Source organism: Oncorhynchus kisutch, linkage group LG2 (genome assembly GCF_002021735.2).
Source record: "Oncorhynchus kisutch isolate 150728-3 linkage group LG2, Okis_V2, whole genome shotgun sequence".
NCBI classification, from domain to species: Eukaryota; Metazoa; Chordata; class Actinopteri; order Salmoniformes; family Salmonidae; genus Oncorhynchus; species Oncorhynchus kisutch.
In genome coordinates, this window is record NC_034175.2 from 5,587,690 (window position 1) to 5,602,941 (window position 15,252).

The 15,252-nt window shown below is 47.1% G+C and overlaps 1 protein-coding gene across 1 annotated transcript; it reads left to right on the forward strand.

Annotated features, from left to right (window-relative positions):
• Positions 1–152: 152 nt before the first annotated feature.
• Positions 153–9,803, forward strand: LOC109879288 (serine/threonine-protein kinase SBK2). The gene is made up of 4 exons (XM_031785760.1): positions 153–505; positions 3,908–4,052; positions 7,359–7,561; positions 8,588–9,803. The coding sequence occupies exons 1-4, from the start codon at positions 500–502 to the stop codon at positions 9,386–9,388; spliced, it is 1,155 nt and encodes a 384-aa protein (XP_031641620.1). The 5' UTR covers positions 153–499; the 3' UTR covers positions 9,389–9,803.
• Positions 9,804–15,252: the final 5,449 nt, after the last annotated feature.

The window sequence follows — 15,252 nt, forward strand, 5'->3', positions numbered from 1 at the left end:
GTGTGTGTTCGGGACAGAGAGAGAGGAAGGGAGGGAGGAGGGGGAGGAGACAGAGGGGAGGAGACAGAGATTGTGTGTTCGGGACAGAGAGAGAGGAAGGGAGGGAGGAGGGGGAGGGGGAGAGCGGGAGAGCAGGAGGAGGGGGATAGAGAGAGGGGAGGAGACAGAGAGTGAGTGAAGTGGTGGTCTCTCAGGGAGAGAGACACGGTAAGTACCAAGGTCCTGAGGGATAGGAAGGTAGATATACCTCAGTGTCTGCTATAAAAACTACCAGCGCATGGACCTGCAGAGACAAAGTAACAATAACAGCTACTTGTGCTCCGATACAGATCTCCTAAAGAGTAGATCACCAGTGAAAGACAATAGTTAGGAACAGAACAGCAGCAGAACAACAGCAGACCTACAAAGGGTCAGGAAGTTGTTGAAGTCTATTTAGATGCTGACGAGGACCCAGACAAGCTGAACAGAGACAGACGTTCCCATTTGAGAGAACTCTACAATGACAGTAAGTGGACGTTTCTTTAAAATTCAGCTATTGTTGTCCTTATGCAAATTGTATGAAAAGTGGTGGTGTCATATATTTAAATTTCCTCTATACCAACTGCAGAGAAATTCCATCGCAAAATAGTCATAAATACATTTTTTTTATACAGCCAATGTCTTCCTCGCCCCACTACATCGACAGGAGGCTGATATGACATTGCACTATAGTCATATAAACATCAAACCACTGTTTTTACAAGTAGATTCATGATTTGTGTATTGTTTGACATTTTTACTGCATCGTTAGCAGCTAGTAAGTCAAGCCTTTCACTGCACCCACTATAGCATCTGCTGAACGCTTTACGCAACCAATAAACTTTGATTTGCTTTTGATTTGATTTAGCCTGCTGTCAGATGTTGCGTTGGACTTAGTTGGTTTTGGGGTCACATTCTATGGACAATGGTATTATGTTTATGGGTCTGTAAATACAGTAACATCACTCTGACACTCGTATCTGCATAGTGAAGTGACATTGTAATATAGACATGTCTTCATATGGGGGCGTTCAGTTGGGGGTGTCAGTGGTTGCCACGGCCACGTGTCCAGAAAGGAGCACATAGTAGAGAGGCTTTTCAGCTTCCAGTGTTTATATCTTCACTGGTTTTACTTGTCTTTAAATCTGTTAATAGCGTTAGTCTTCGGACAGCTCATAATACTGTCATAGAGGCCAATATTTCAATTACAGCTAGCTCTTATCGACAGGGGGATTCATTGACCAATAAGGGATTCATTCATAATCACCTCAGGATACAAGGACACAGTGAATGTCAGGTGGGTGAGTCTGGGGCAACTGTCTTCCACCTGATGCAGCAACAAGTTACGCAATTGGTGTCAATTGGGAAACGTCGTTGGATCAGCCAAGACCTCAGAAAAAAAATTGTAGACCTCCACAAGTTTGGTTCTTCCTTGGGAGCAATTTTCAAACGCCTGAATGTACCACGTTCATCTGTACAAACAATTGTGAAGATGATGGAGAAAACAGGTAGAAAAGTATCAAATACATTTATACTCAGTTTTTCACAATTTCTGACATGTTAGAAATTGTGAAAAACTGAGTTTAAATGTATTTGATACTTTTCTACCTGTTTTCTCCATCATCTTCACATCTTCACAAGGTCACAAGGTCCTTTGCTGTTGTTCTGGGATTGATTTGCGCTTTTCGCACAGAAGTATGTTCAGAAATTACATGTCAGAAATGGTGAAAAACTGAGTTTAAATGTATTTGGCTAAGGTGTATGTAAACTTCCGACTTCAACTGTATATAGGGGATCAAACTGATGATATGATAGACACAGGGGACTGAGGAGACAGTAGGTATGTAGGTATTACATACAGCATGTTCTGGTTGCTCCAATGTGATCCGATCTCCATCCAATCTCTCATCTCATCATTTTCTCACATTTTATGGTAATCCCTGAGGTTGCCTGACATCCTGTAAAAGTACATTATATGGTAATCCCTGAGGTCGCCTGACATCCTGTTTCTGTACATTTTATGGTAATCCCTGAGGTCGCTGGACATCCTGTAACAGTACATTTTATGGTAATCCCTGAGGTCGCTGGACATCCTGTAACAGTACATTTTATGGTAATCCCTGAGGTCGCTGGACATCCTGTAACAGTACATTTTATGGTAATCCCTGAGGTCGCTGGACATCCTGTAACAGTACATTTTATGGTAATCCCTGAGGTCGCCTGACATCCTGTTTCTGTACATTTTATGGTAATCCCTGAGGTCGCTGGACATCCTGTAACAGTACATTTTATGGTAATCCCTGAGGTTGCCTGACATCCTGTAACAGTACATTTTATGGTAATCCCTGAGGTCGCCTGACATCCTGTTTCTGTACATTTTATGGTAATCCCTGAGGTCGCTGGACATCCTGTAACAGTACATTTTATGGTAATCCCTGAGGTCGCTGGACATCCTGTAACAGTACATTTTATGGTAATCCCTGAGGTCGCTGGACATCCTGTAACAGTACATTTGATGGTAATCCCTGAGGTCGCCTGACATCCTGTTTCTGTACATTTTATGGTAATCCCTGAGGTCGCTGGACATCCTGTAACAGTACATTTTATGGTAATCCCTGAGGTCGCCTGACATCCTGTTTCTGTACATTTTATGGTAATCCCTGAGGTCGCTGGACATCCTGTAACAGTACATTTTATGGTAATCCCTGAGGTTGCCTGACATCCTGTAACAGTACATTTTATGGTAATCCCTGAGGTCGCCTGACATCCTGTTTCTGTACATTTTATGGTAATCCCTGAGGTCGCTGGACATCCTGTAACAGTACATTTTATGGTAATCACTAAGGTCGCTGGACATCCTGTAACAGTACATTTTATGGTAATCCCTGAGGTCGCTGGACATCCTGTAACAGTACATTTGATGGTAATCCCTGAGGTCGCCTGACATCCTGTTTCTGTACATTTTATGGTAATCCCTGAGGTCGCTGGACATCCTGTAACAGTACATTTTATGGTAATCCCTGAGGTTGCCTGACATCCTGTAACAGTACATTTTATGGTAATCCCTGAGGTCGCCTGACATCCTGTTTCTGTACATTTTATGGTAATCCCTGAGGTCGCTGGACATCCTGTAACAGTACATTTTATGGTAATCCCTGAGGTCGCTGGACATCCTGTAACAGTACATTTTATGGTAATCCCTGAGGTCGCCTGACATCCTGTAACAGTACATTTTATGGTAATCCCTGAGGTCGCCTGACATCCTGTAACAGTACATTTTATGGTAATCCCTGAGGTCGCCTGACATCCTGTAACAGTACATTTTATGGTAATCCCTGAGGTCGCCTGACATCCTGTAACAGTACATTTTATGGTAATCCCTGAGGTCGCCTGACATCCTGTAACAGTACATTTTATGGTAATCCCTGAGGTCGCCTGACATCCTGTAACAGTACATTTTATGGTAATCCCTGAGGTCGCCTGACATCCTGTAACAGTACATTTTACGGTAATCCCTGAGGTCGCCTGACATCCTGTAACAGTACATTTTATGGTAATCCCTGAGGTCGCCTGACATCCTGTAACAGTACATCTTATGGTGACACTGAACCATATACACCCAAGCATACATGTATCAGCAAGTTGATCAATCAATCAATCAATCAATCATTCAATTGATAAATCTAAATGTATTTATATTGCATTTGTCATAATGTGTTTAGTATTTACTCCCACTGCTCGTTGACCATTTTCAGTGTTGGTTGGTTATTCACCATGCAGCGTAATAAGTGTTATTCCTGCTAGTGTAACAAGATATTGGAAATGAAACACCAACTCCTTAGAAAAATGTTCCCCCTATTTGACCATGTTTCCTTGTTTTCTCTGTCAGGCTGCAGCTCAGGAACTGGACGAGCTATGTTTCCTCTCAGCCCAGTCCATGTCCACTCTGGAGACCTCCGACCACTTCCAGATGGTCAAGCTGCTGGGAGAGGGATCCTACGGCAAGGTCATGCTGGCCGTCCACAAGAAGAGAGGTCAGTAAAGCACCAGAGGTCACTGTGGTGGTTCCTGGAGAGTTATGGGGTGGGCAGGTGTTATAAATGATGCCTTCCGATATTATACTTATGCTAAAACATTTATTCTGTTCAACTGAGCCACTTACTTAATTTTGTTGTTGTTGAATTTTACCCCCTTTTTCTCCCCAATTTCATGGTATCCAATTGTTTTAGTAGCTACTATCGTGTCTCATCGCTACAACACCCGTATGGTCTCGGGAGAGACGAAGGTTGAAAGTCATGCGTCCTCCGATACACAACCCAACCAAGCCGCCCACACTGCTTCTTAACACAGCACGCATCCAACCCGGAAGCCAGCCGCACCAATGTGTCGGAGGAAACACTGTGCACCTGGCAACCTTGGTTAGCGTGCACTGCGCCCAGCCCGCCACAGAAGTCGCTGGTGCGCTATGAGACAAGGATATCCCTACCGGCCAATCCCTCCCTAACTCAGATGACACTAGGCCAATTGTGCATCGCCCCATGGACCTCCCGGTCGCGGCCGGTTACGACAGAGCCTGGCCGCGAACCCAGAGTCTCTGGTGGCACAGCTGGCGCTGCAGTACAGCGCCCTTAACCACTGCGCCACCCGGGAGGCCGTTGAGCCACTTACTTTATGTTCGTATTCTTATCTTCTATAATTTCTCATTGTTGTTGCATTGTCGAGAATTAACCTGGCAGTAAGCATTTAGCTGGACGGTATAAACCATGTGTATCCCGCACAGACAGCTAATAAAACGAGAAACTTGTTAGTGTCCACGGCACACCTATAATGGCTTGTTAGTGTCCACGACACACCTATAATGGCTTGTTAGTGTCCATGACACACCTATAATGGCTTGTTAGTGTCCACGACACACCTATCATGGCTTGTTTGTGTCCACGATACACCTATAATGGCTTGTTAGTGTCCGCGACACACCTATAATGGCTCGTTAGTGTCCGCGACACACCTATAATGGCTCCTTAGTGTCCACGACACACCTATAATGGCTCGTTAGTGTCCACGACACACCTATAATGGCTCGTTAGTGTCCACAACACACCTATAATGGCTCGTTAGTGTCCACGGCACACCTATAATGGCTCGTTAGTGTCCGCGACACACCTATAATGGCTCCTTAGTGTCCACGACACACCTATAATGGCTCGTTAGTGTCCACGACACACCTATAATGGCTCGTTAGTGTCCACGACACACCTATAATGGCTCGTTAGTGTCCACGGCACACCTATAATGGCTCGTTAGTGTCCACGACACACCTATAATGGCTCGTTAGTGTCCACGACACACCTATAATGGCTTGTTAGAGTCCACGACACACCTATAATGGCTTCTTATAAAGGTAAAACATTGTCAGACTCCGGCCACCCAAGTCATAGACTGTTCTCTCTGCTACCGCACGGCAAGTGGTACCGGAGCGCCAAGTCTAGGTCCAAGAGGCTTCTAAACAGCTTCTACCCCCAAGCCATAAGACTCCTGAACATGAACTCAGACTATTTGCATTGTCCCCCCCCTTCCCCTCTCCACACCACTGCCACTCTCTGTTGTCATCTATCCATAGTCACTTTAAAAACTCTACCTACATGTACAAACTACCTCAACTAACCGGTGCCCCCGCACATTGACTCTGTACCGGCACACCCTGTATATATTGTTATTTTATACTGCTGCTCTTTAATTACCTGTTACTTTTATCTCTTATTCTTATCTTTTTTTAAACTGCCCTGTTGGCTAGGGGCTCGTAAGTAAGCATTTCACAGTACGGGATACACATGGTATATACCTGTTGTATTCAGCATTTCACAGTACGGGATACACATGGTATATACCTGTGTATTCAGCATTTCACAGTACGGGATACACATGGTATATACCTGTTGTATTCAGCATTTCACAGTACGGGATACACATGGTATATACCTGTTGTATTCAGCATTTCACAGTACGGGATACACATGGTATATACCTGTTGTATTCAGCATTTCACAGTACGGGATACACATGGTATATACCTGTGTATTCAGCATTTCACAGTACGGGATACACATGGTATATACCTGTTGTATTCAGCGCATGTGACTAATAACATTTTATTTCTGGTTCTAGTGAAATATAGGTCTGAAGGGGTCTGGGGTTATAGTTCAGAGGATAAAACTACACGTGAACAGTGAGTGTAGAGGTGTCTTTAAATAGTGTCAACTCAACCGTTAGCATGAGTGTTGCTGTTATGAAGTGCTTTACTACATTCTTGGGGATAGAGTTGCTGTGGGGTTTCCTCAGGGGAGAATGACTGCCCCTTCTCATTGAAGCCACGCAGGGTTGGATGGGTTACTTTCTAAATGTCATACGTAACAGTTACTAGTTACCTGTCCAAAATTGTAAACTGTAACTTTTGGATTACCCAAACTCAGTAATCTGATTACTTTCCCCTAAAGAGGCGTTAAAAGAAGACAGACTATCCATCAAACATATTTTTTGTGTCATCATAGAGGTCTCTGACTTGTGGTCAGACTCATTGGGTGGAACAAACTTAAACCTTTCTTCAATGCTGAATTTTTTTAACCTTTATTTAACTAGGCAAGTCAGTTAAGAACAAACTCCTATTTTCAATGACGGCCTAGGAACAGTGGGTCAACTGCCTGGTTCAGGGGCAGAAAGACAGATTTGTACCTTGTCAGCTCGGGGATTCGAACTTGCAACACTCTAACCACTAGGCTACCCTGCCTATGTCATTGACAAAACAGAAAGGTGTCATATTGTATTTTTTCGCAAGCATCCTTTCTGAATTGAAAAGTAATCCAAGAAGTAATCATCTAGTTTTTCAAAATATATGTATTCTGTTTACAATATTTTTTGCAGGCAATGTCATTTCTTAGTTAGTTTTTTTAACCAGTTCTCCGCAACCCTGAAACCCCGGAAGTTCAAGGCCGACCGCATTACTGCAGGCATTGTTAGCAAAAAATGGGATCCCCATGATAGTGAATGGAAACTTGTCAATCTTCGTGGTGTAAATAAAAAACTTTGTCACTTGATCGATGGCTTTGTCCATTCATAAACAGTCATTGGATTTCCTCTATCTAAACCCCAGGGAATAGGGAAGTAATGTAATTAGACATCCCCGGGGCTATATGGAATCTGCCAGGATGTTTTTATGTTATCAATGTGGTCACAGTGATGACAACATGATTTACTCTATAATTGATCTATTGATGTTTTAGTGCAGTATTTGATTTGATTTTAATGTCTAAATCATTTCTTGGGCCTCTCCTCCTCTCCACCAGGCACTCCCATGGCTCTGAAGTTCTTCCCCCGCCAGTCCACATCCCTCTTCTCTTTCCTGCGTGAATACAACCTCTCCCTTTCTTATTGCACTCATCCCTCTCTCACCCGGGCCCTGGGTATCTTCTTCTCCACCCCCTGCTACTACGTCTTCGCCCAGCAGGCTGGTCTCTACGGAGACCTCTACAGTGTCATCGTGTCAGAGGTCAGTTAGAATCATACATCTGTTTACAATCTCTGAGTCAGTCATACATGAGAGGTGTTTCATTTCCATGTCAAAGCACTAAAGCTAAGTGCACAACACAGACCCAGTATTGTAATTCCTCCGAGGTCTGATCTCTGTCTGCCACCACCTCTACTGTTCCATATTGCCCTGGTCCCAGTTGCCCTCTTCCTCTGTCAGTGAGTACATGATAAAGACTTCAATGGAATCTCTCCAGTAGCCTCCACCTCATCCCCTCTAGTGACTCTTTGTTTGTGTCGGTCTATGCCATTAACCTACAGTGGATGATAAGCTTGCATCATCTTCAAGACCCTGGTGCTTGCCGACATAGCAGCAAGAGGAACTGCACCTCCTTACCTTCAGGCTATGTTCAAACCCTACATCCCAACCTGAGCACTTCGTTCTGCCACCTCTGGTCTCTTGGGCCTCCCACCCCTACAGGAGGGCAGGTCCTGTCAAAGCTCTTCTCTGTCCTGGCATCCCAATGGTGGAACAACTTTTACCCTATAGTCATGCCCATTTTTCGAAAACGTCTGAAACCCTACCTCTTTGAAGAGTATCTTAAATAACTCTCACGGTGCCCCCCCCCCCCCACCTCTTTTCACCCTTGCACTGACTTTGCTGGTAAATGCTTTGTCGAGGGAAAATGTCCTTGATACGATTGTGATGTGTTGTTGTCTCACCTAGATACTGTATCTTCAGCACTAATTGTAAGACGCCCTGAAGAAGAGCATCTGCTAAATGTCTAACTTGTAAATGTGAAAAATTACAAAGTGTTTGCTGTCCCCGATCCATTTGGCATCTTTGGGTGGGACGAGGACAACGTGATAGAACAGTGGTTCCCAAACATTTTTGCATCGTGACCCACATAAAGCTTATTGTGTGACCTAACTAGTAAACTGAACCTAGCAGCCGCCTATGTTGAACCATGACCCAAAAGGAATCCAGGTCATACCATTTATGAAACAATGATATACAGTATAATGTTGTTTCTCTCTCTGTCTCCAGGTGGGTGTAGATGAAGAGTGTGTCCAGAGTGTGATGTCTCAGCTGAGTGGTGCCGTCTCACACCTCCACTCCATAGGCTTCGTCCACCGGGACATCAAACCAGAGAACATCTTCCTGTGTGACCGCACCTGTCGCTGGGTCAAACTGGGTGACTTCGGCCTGGCCCGCCCCACTGGCTGCACTATCCGCGCCATCTGGTACGACTCACCCTTTTGCACGCCTGAGGTGGAGCAGGCCAAAGAGTCTGAGAAAGTGAGGGAGCAGAGAGAGGAGGATGGACAGGAGGAGGAGAACATTTGGATCACAGTGGAGACCACTATAGACAGCTGGGCCCTGGGCGTGCTGGTCTACTGCCTGCTGACGGGATGCTTTCCCTGGGAAGAGACCACGCACAACGACCCCGCCTACAGGAGGTACAAGGAGTGGTACGACTGCGAGATGGAGAGGGAGGAAAGGAGCGAGGGACTGAGAGGGGAGCAGGAAGTAATTTGGTGTGAAGGTGAAAGGGAAAAGGACAATATCCTGAGCCTGGAGATGAATCAGAAGTCGAACCCTGTGGCCCCACAGTTTGAAGGCTTTAGCCCACTGTTGATGTCTCTTTTCAGGGAGCTGCTTAACCCACAGCCCAGGCTTCGAGGAGGCCCTGATGAGATCCTCAGCTACCTGGGTGGGCCCTGGTTGATGGAGACGGAGAGAGAGGAGAAGAGGAAAGCAGAGGAGGTAGAGAAGGAGGCCAGGAAAATAAGAGAGGCAGGAACGGTGGAGGAAGGGAGGGAGAGGGAGGGAAGAGGGGAGAGATAAAGTGTTTCATACTAGACAGGTTCGAGAATTTTTAAGATGTACTGTACATTTTCAAAGACAATATTTGCTTTATAGAGGTTGATATTCAGAATATTTTGCTGAACATTTCTTACTCTGTATTGATAGAATTGAGATAACTGTATTTTGATATTGTTGTATGTTTTACCTTGTAATAGTTCTCTACAGTGTAGTGCAACTTAATATAATGTGTGTGTGTGAGCGTGCATGTGCCATTCCTGCCTGTGTATGTGCGTGGTTGAACATGATCGTGAGTGTGCATGTGTGCTTAGGGGCAGCTAGCCTCTTAAGAGAATACATGAATTCGTTCTCCTTCAACACACAGGCAGTATTATAATGATCACTCTATGACACTTTAAGTTGTAAAAATATCTGAATAAACCAGTTTGTATTTATATACATGTCTTGCTTCTCTATGTTTGTCTAATACACTTTTTCTTGTATTATTTTTAAATAATACATTTTCCAATATGCAAACCTAGGGATTTTGTCAAAAATCAGCAAAACAACTAGGTTATCCACAAGTGTACCTGGCTCCACGAGGGCACTAAAGGGGGCTTAGTCCCCTCAGTTCAAACTTTAGCCAACTCAGTTTTCATTTTAAGTCACTATATAAAAATAGCAAAAAAGTTACAAGCAGTGTGTGTATGGGGCTATGGAAAGCTACTGGGGCGGTTAAATCAAATCCTATTTTATGCGCAGAATACAACAGGTGTAAAAGTAAAAAATACAAATAGCAAAGAATTAAAAAGCAGCAGTAAAATAGCATTAGAGAGGCTGTATACAGGAGGTACAGGTACAGCAGGAGGTATCTTGAGAGGCTGTATACAGGAGGTACAGGTACAGCAGGAGGTATCTTGAGAGGCTGTATACAGGAGGTACTGGTACAGCAGGAGGTATCGAGAGAGGCTGTATACAGGAGGTACTGGTACAGCAGGAGGTATCGAGAGAGGCTGTATACAGGAGGTACTGGTACAGCAGGAGGTATCGAGAGAGGCTGTATACAGGAGGTACTGGTACAGCAGGAGGTATCTTGAGAGGCTGTATACAGGAGGTACAGGTACAGCAGGAGGTATCTTGAGAGGCTGTATACAGGAGGTACTGGTACAGCAGGAGGTACTGGTATCGAGAGAGGCTGTATACAGGAGGTACTGGTACAGCAGGAGGTACTGGTATCGAGAGAGGCTGTATACAGGAGGTACTGGTACAGCAGGAGGTACTGGTATCGAGAGAGGCTGTATACAGGAGGTACTGGTACAGCAGGAGGTATCTTGAGAGGCTGTATACAGGAGGTACAGGTACAGCAGGAGGTATCTTGAGAGGCTGTATACAGGAGGTACTGGTACAGCAGGAGGTACTGGTATCGAGAGAGGCATGACTCCTTTGAGTTTCCATAAAAAAGCGGGGGAAAGCGCTTCTCTTCTCTGTGGTAGGCTGTGAATAACGTGATGTAATATTTGATTTTGATTTATAAGGGTGTGGTCCAGTTGATGGTCTAACGGACCTTTCTGGTCCACTGCTGTTCCTATGGGTGGCGCTCTGAGGGTTGTCTTCCTTATGATGGTGTGACGTTTTCATCCTGACATTTCCCAGTTCAAAACAACTGGGAATGACGTCAGTGATCTTCAGGTCGTAAAGTCGGAGCTCCAGAAAGAGCAGAAAGAGGCTCGAGTTCCCGAGTTGGAATTCCGACTTGGATGACCGTTCAAAACTATTTTTCCCAGTTGGAGTTCTTTTCCCCTGTCACGCCCTGGTCTAAGTATTTTGTGTTTTCTTCATGTATTGGGTCAGGCCAGGGTGTGGCATGGAGTTTTTGTATTGTGGTGTGTTTTGTCTTGGGGTTTTGGTGTGTATGTTTTTGGGATTGTAGCTAGTGGGGTTATCTAGCAAGGTCTATGGCTGTCTGGAGTGGTTCTCAATTAGAGGCAGGTGCTTATCGTTGTCTCTGATTGGGAACCATATTTAGGCAGCCATATTCTTTGAGTTTGTCGTGGGTGATTGTCCTATTTGTCCTGAGTGTCTTGATGTCCTTGTTTGATGTTAGTTGACACAAGTATAGGCTGTTTTCGGTTTTCATTTCGTTTATTGTTTTTGTAGTGTTCGTGTTTAGTCGTGTTTACGTTTGTTTAAATATACATGGATCGCAATCGACACGCTGCAGTTTGGTCCGACTCTCCTTCACCACACTTAGAAAACCGTAACAGAATCACCCACCACCAACGGACCAAGCGGCGTGTCAACAGGCAGGAGCAGCCGAAAGAGGAGAGGCAACAAAGGCAGCAACAGCGGTGTTATGAGGAGGTTATGGACAGCAGAAGCATGGAGTATACGACGTGGGATGAAATAGACAGGTGGGCGGCCGACCCAGAGAGAGTGCCTGAGCCCGCCTGGGAATCGCTAGAGCAGTGCGAAGAGGGCTATAGGCGAATGGAGTTGGAGAAACAGACACGGCGGCGCAGAGCGAAAACCGAGGGTCACCCCAAAAAATTTATTGGGGGGGGGCTCAGAGGGAGAGTGGCTGAGTCAGGAGATAGACCTGAGCCAACTCTCCCTGTTTATCGTGAGGAGCCAAGGAGGAGACCAGAACCAGAGCCGGTGTTGGAGGTGAGCGAAACAGAGACTGTGAAGGAGTTAATGGGGAAATTGGAGGAGAGAGAAATGAGGGAGTTGCTGTGTTGGTGCTTTTTGCATGGAATTCGCCCGACGGAACGTGTCGGAGATTTGATGGCACCTGGGTTAGCACTCCATACTCGTCCTGAGGTGCGTGTTAGTCGGCTGGTGAAGTTGGTGCCAGCCTCACGCACCAGGCCTCCTGTGCACATCCCTAGCCTTACACGTCCTGTGCCAACACTGCTCTCAAGATCTCCAGTACGCCTTCACGGTATAGCCCATCCTGTGCCACCTCCACACTCCAGCCCTCCGGTAGCAGCTCCCCGCACCAGGCTTCCTGTGCGTGTCCTCGGTCCAGTAACACCAGTACCAGCACCACGCATCAGGCCTACAGTGCGCCTCGCCTCTCCAGCGCTGCCGGAGTCTCCCGCCTGTTCAGCGCTGCCAGAGCTTTCCTCCTCTACAGCGCTGCTGGATTCTCCCGCCTGTTTAGCGCAGCCAGAGCCTTCCTCCTCTCCTGCGCTGCCGGAGTCTCCTGCCTGTTCAGCGCAGCCAGAGCTGCCAGCCTGCATGGAGCAGCCAGAGCTGTCAGTCTGCATGGAGCAGCCAGAGCTGTCAGTCTGCATGGAGCAGCCAGAGCTGTCAGTCTACATGAAGCAGCCCGAGCTGCCAGTCTGCATGAAGCAGCCAGTCTGCATGAAGCAGCCCAAGATGTCAGTCTGCATAGAGCAGCCAGAGCTGTCAGTCTGCAAGGAGCTGCCAGTCTGCATGGAACTGCCAGTCTGCAAGGAGATGCCAGTCTGCAAGGAGCTGTCAGTCTGCATGGAGCAGCCTGAGCTGTCAGTCTGCATGGAGCAGCCTGAGATGTCAGTCTGCATGGAGCAGCCAGAGCTGTCAGTCTGCATGGAGCAGCCAGAGCTGTCAGTCTGCAAGGAGCTGCCAGTCTGCATGGAACTGCCAGTCTGCAAGGAGATGCCAGTCTGCAAGGAGCTGTCAGTCTGCATGGAGCAGCCTGAGCTGTCAGTCTGCATGGAGCAGCCTGAGATGTCAGTCTGCATGGAGCAGCCAGAGCTGTCAGTCTGCATGGAGCAGCCAGAGCTGTCAGTCTACATGAAGCAGCCCGAGCTGCCAGTCTGCAAGGAGCTGCCAGTCTGCAAGGAGCTGCCAGTCTGCACGACGCTGCCAGTCTGCAAGGAGCTGTCAGTCTGCAAGGAGCTGTCAGTCTGCACGGAGCTGTCAGTCTGCAAGGAGCTGCCAGTCTGTAAGGAGCTGCCAGTCTGCAAGGAGCTGCCAGTCTGCACGGAGCCACCAGAGACGCCAGTCAGCGTGGAGCAGCCAGAGCCGCCAGTCAGCATGGAGCAGCCAGATCTTTCAGTCTGCCAGGATCCGCCAGTCAGCCAGACTCTTCCAGATCTGCCAGTCAACCAGACTCTTCCAGATCTGCCAGTCAGCCAGACTCTTCCAGATCTGCCAGTCAGCCAGACTCTTCCAGATCTGCCAGTCAGCCAGACTCTTCCAGATCTGCCAGTCAGCCAGACTCTTCCAGATCTGCCAGTCAACCAGACTCTTCCAGATCTGCCAGTCAACCAGACTCTTCCAGATCTGCCAGTCAGCCAGACTCTTCCAGATCTGCCAGTCAACCAGACTCTTCCAGATCTGCCAGTCAACCAAACTCTTCCAGATCTGCCAGTCAGCCAGACTCTTCCAGATCTGCCAGTCAACCAGACTCTTCCAGATCTGCCAGTCAACCAGACTCTTCCAGATCTGCCAGTCAACCAGACTCTTCCAGATCTGCCAGTCAACCAGACTCTTCCAGATCTGCCAGTCAACCAGACTCTTCCAGATCTGCCAGTCAACCAGACTCTTCCAGATCTGCCAGTCAACCAGACTCTTCCAGATCTGCCAGTCAACCAGACTCTTCCAGATCTGCCAGTCAACCAGACTCTTCCAGATCTGCCAGTCAACCAGACTCTTCCAGATCTGCCAGTCAACCAGACTCTTCCAGATCTGCCAGTCAACCAGACTCTTCCAGATCTGCCAGTCAGCCTGGATCTTCCAGACCTGCCAGTCAGCCTGGATCTGCCAGTCAGCCAGGACCTGCTGAAACCGCCAGCCAGCCAGGATCTGGTAGATCTATCTACCTGCCTGAGCTTCTTCTCACTCCTGAGCTTTCTCTCACTCCCGAGCTTTCTCTCACTCCCGAGCTTTCTCTCACTCCCGAGCTTTCTCTCACTCCCGAGCTTTCTCTCACTCCCGAGCTTTCTCTCACTCCCGAGCTTCCTCTCACTCCCGAGCTTCCTCTCACTCCCGAGCTTCCCCTCAGTCCCGAGCTTCCCCTCAGTCCCGAGCTTCCCCTCAGTCCCGAGCTGTCCTTCAGTCCCGATCTGCTCCTCAGCCCAGTGGGGTTCTGGGTGAGGACTACTAGGCCATGGTCGGCGGCGAGGGTGGTCTATCCAGGGACGCGAGGAGAGGGGACTAAGACATTAACTGAGTGGGTTCCACGTCCCGCGCCGGAGCCGCCACCATGGACAGAAGCCCACCCGGACCCTCCCTATTGTTTTGAGGTGCGTTCGGGAGTCCGCACCTTAGGGGGGGGGGGGTTCTGTCACGCCCTGGTCTAAGCATTTTGTGTTTTCTTCATGTATTTGGTCAGGCCAGGGTGTGGCATGGAGTTTTTGTATTGTGGTGTGTTTTGTCTTGGGGTTTTGGTGTGTATGTTTTTGGGATTGTAGCTAGTGGGGTTATCTAGCAAGGTCTATGGCTGTCTGGAGTGGTTCTCAATTAGAGGCAGGTGCTTATCGTTGTCTCTGATTGGGAACCATATTTAGGCAGCCATATTCTTTGAGTTTGTCGTGGGTGATTGTCCTATTTGTCCTGAGTGTCTTGATGTCCTTGTTTGATGTTAGTTGACACAAGTATAGGCTGTTTTCGGTTTTCGTTTCGTTTATTGTTTTTGTAGTGTTCATGTTTAGTCGTGTTTACGTTTGTTTAAATAAACATGGATCGCAATCGACACGCTGCAGTTTGGTCCGACTCTCCTTCACCACACTTAGAAAACCGTAACATCCCCCCCAGAGTTCCCAGGTTTGACCGGGGCACTAATCCCGACTGATACTTATTAAAGTAGTGGAGTGGAGCTATACATCGTATCAATTAATAGGGCTGATGGAAAAGATCGGAATGTTTAGCTTATGTTGATAAACTTTTATTTATTCACATTTTAGGAGCAGCAATGT

What these genes read in the sequence shown, in the direction of transcription:
- LOC109879288 (XM_031785760.1), top strand. An exon ending in GGCCGTCCACAAGAAGAGAG is followed by an intron (nt 4,053 to 7,358) that starts GTCAGTAAAGCA and finishes CCTCTCCACCAG; the next exon opens with GCACTCCCATGGCTCTGAAG. An exon ending in ACAGTGTCATCGTGTCAGAG is followed by an intron (nt 7,562 to 8,587) that starts GTCAGTTAGAAT and finishes CTCTGTCTCCAG; the next exon opens with GTGGGTGTAGATGAAGAGTG.